The sequence below is a fragment of the Etheostoma spectabile genome, chromosome 24 (genome assembly GCF_008692095.1).
Source record: "Etheostoma spectabile isolate EspeVRDwgs_2016 chromosome 24, UIUC_Espe_1.0, whole genome shotgun sequence".
Classification (NCBI taxonomy): Eukaryota; Metazoa; Chordata; class Actinopteri; order Perciformes; family Percidae; genus Etheostoma; species Etheostoma spectabile.
In genome coordinates, this window is record NC_045756.1 from 15,590,574 (window position 1) to 15,590,979 (window position 406).

A 406-nucleotide genomic window follows, 5' to 3' on the forward strand; every position below is an offset into this window, starting at 1 on the left:
CCTGTGTAGATACCATGGAGGGAACAAAGATCGTCCCAAATCAGGCCGGGCTGGACAGAGTGGTTCTTGCTGCAGGTGTAGACAATGTGCTGTGCTTTGTTTTCACCTCAGTGGAAAGGGGTGATACCAACCTTGATGGGATGGCCGACTACTTGCATTTCCCTAAATTAGAAAGTCCCGATGAAGATCCATGGTTCTACTCAGCTGAAGTTTTCACCAAAATGAGAGAAAAAGCCAAAGCTTTCCATAACATTGCCAAAGGACTGAAGAACAACGGTCGATTCCGTTGCCTCATAGCAACCATTGCAAACAAGAACCACCCAGGAGCAACCATCTACCATTACAAGAACGGCATTCTGGTCACTGAAGACTTTACAAAGCCTGTCCTCCCTCCTGTGGAGACCAT

At 47.3% G+C, this 406-nt stretch overlaps 1 protein-coding gene and 1 pseudogene across 1 annotated transcript in view; both read left to right on the forward strand.

Moving 5' to 3' along the window:
• Positions 1-406, forward strand: part of LOC116673702 (gastrula zinc finger protein XlCGF8.2DB-like) — a 325,201-nt pseudogene that overhangs the window by 214,776 nt on the left and 110,019 nt on the right.
• Positions 1-406, forward strand: part of LOC116673711 (neoverrucotoxin subunit alpha) — a 1,193-nt gene that overhangs the window by 388 nt on the left and 399 nt on the right. The window contains exon 1 of the mRNA XM_032505945.1: positions 1-406. This exon is cut by the window's left edge and continues 388 nt beyond it; it is cut by the window's right edge and continues 26 nt beyond it. Coding sequence (XP_032361836.1) covers positions 15-406 — 392 coding nt within the window. The 5' untranslated portion in view covers positions 1-14.